The following is a 1,191-nucleotide window of genomic DNA, read 5'->3' as shown; positions in this document are numbered from 1 at the left end:
TGTGGAGGTCACGTGTTTCCGGTTACTGTGGAGGTCACGTGTTTCCGGTTACTGTGGAGCTCCACAGTGGCTGCAGCCAGGTGCTCTTGGAAAACCCCGCTCTGATTGGTCCACATCTCTGCCAAACAATCTCGGAAACCAATCGGCATAAAGAACGGACAACGTCATCACTAGATGCCGGAAAAAAGTTGTCACATGTGTCATTTACGGTGTCAACCAAATTGGTAGCCCTTGTGGAATGAGCGGAGACCGTCTGTGGGGCAATTAATCGATCAGAAAGAAGACAGTAATGTTTAAGTAAGACTAACTCAGCGCGTTTACATGTGATTAATCTGTACGCTGTGGTTTGAATGACTCCGGGAGACGATTAGCATGAACAGGCTCCATGTGAGGCTCTGGCACTTCACGTCGCTGTTTGTGAACGGCAGGACTCTCCCTGCTCCTGTCCGCTGCGATTCTTCTCTCCATCGGTCTGTTTTTCAGCTTTTTCGGACCATGGCCACCACTACCACTAACAACAAAAACAATTTACCGAAGAAAGCCAAGCAGAAGGAGCCGCTGCGCAGAGTGAAAACCAAAGAGAACCGCAGCAAGCGAGACGTTCACGGACCGTCCACTGTGTACCTGCAGGTGGTCGGAGCTGGAAGCAGAGATAATGCTGCGTCAGTTTACGTATTCTCCGAGTTCAACAGGTACGTCAAACCGTCTGAAGGCACTTTGGAGCACATTTTTTGTGCTGTTGTATTTTAGAAAAAACTGGACTTTTTAATGTACCCCACTGTAAGCACACTTGCAAAAATAGCAGGCATTAACAGCAGGTCAAAGCGATCCTGGGCTCCACTTTACTGCAGTGATGCAGAGAAAGCTACACTTTTCACTTCTGGTATTTCACAGGTTGTGGGTCCTCGAGTCCTCACCTCATATCTCAGTTCTCCTCAGGAGAGGAGTCGAGACAGGTGTTCAACAAAATGAGACATCCTTTACTTCAAACTTTACTCGCCTTGGCACCTAAATGAACTTGAGTGTCATCCCATTCTTAATCCTTAGGGTTTAAGCTAATGTCAGCCCAACATTTGCAGCGGTAGCAGCTTCAATTCTTCTGGGAAGGCTTTCCACAGGTTTTGGAGTGTTTATAGGAATTTCTGACCAGTCTTTCAGAAGTGCATTTGTGAGGTCAGACATGGCTCCCAC

At 47.6% G+C, this 1,191-nt stretch overlaps 1 protein-coding gene across 1 annotated transcript in view; it reads left to right on the top strand.

The window, feature by feature from the left end:
* Positions 1-7: 7 nt before the first annotated feature.
* elac2 (elaC ribonuclease Z 2) overlaps positions 8-1,191 on the top strand; it is a 17,562-nt gene continuing 16,378 nt past the window's right edge. The window contains exon 1 of the mRNA XM_005739948.2: positions 8-692. Within this exon, the coding sequence (XP_005740005.1) occupies positions 373-692 (320 nt within the window). The 5' untranslated portion in view covers positions 8-372. The remainder of the gene's footprint in view (positions 693-1,191) is intronic.

The sequence above is a fragment of the Pundamilia nyererei genome, unplaced genomic scaffold (genome assembly GCF_000239375.1).
Source record: "Pundamilia nyererei isolate P.nyererei 1_Seehausen unplaced genomic scaffold, PunNye1.0 scaffold00095, whole genome shotgun sequence".
NCBI classification, from domain to species: Eukaryota; Metazoa; Chordata; class Actinopteri; order Cichliformes; family Cichlidae; genus Pundamilia; species Pundamilia nyererei.
Note: the sequence above shows the minus strand (reverse complement) of the source record. Positions and strands in the feature narration are given on the sequence as shown.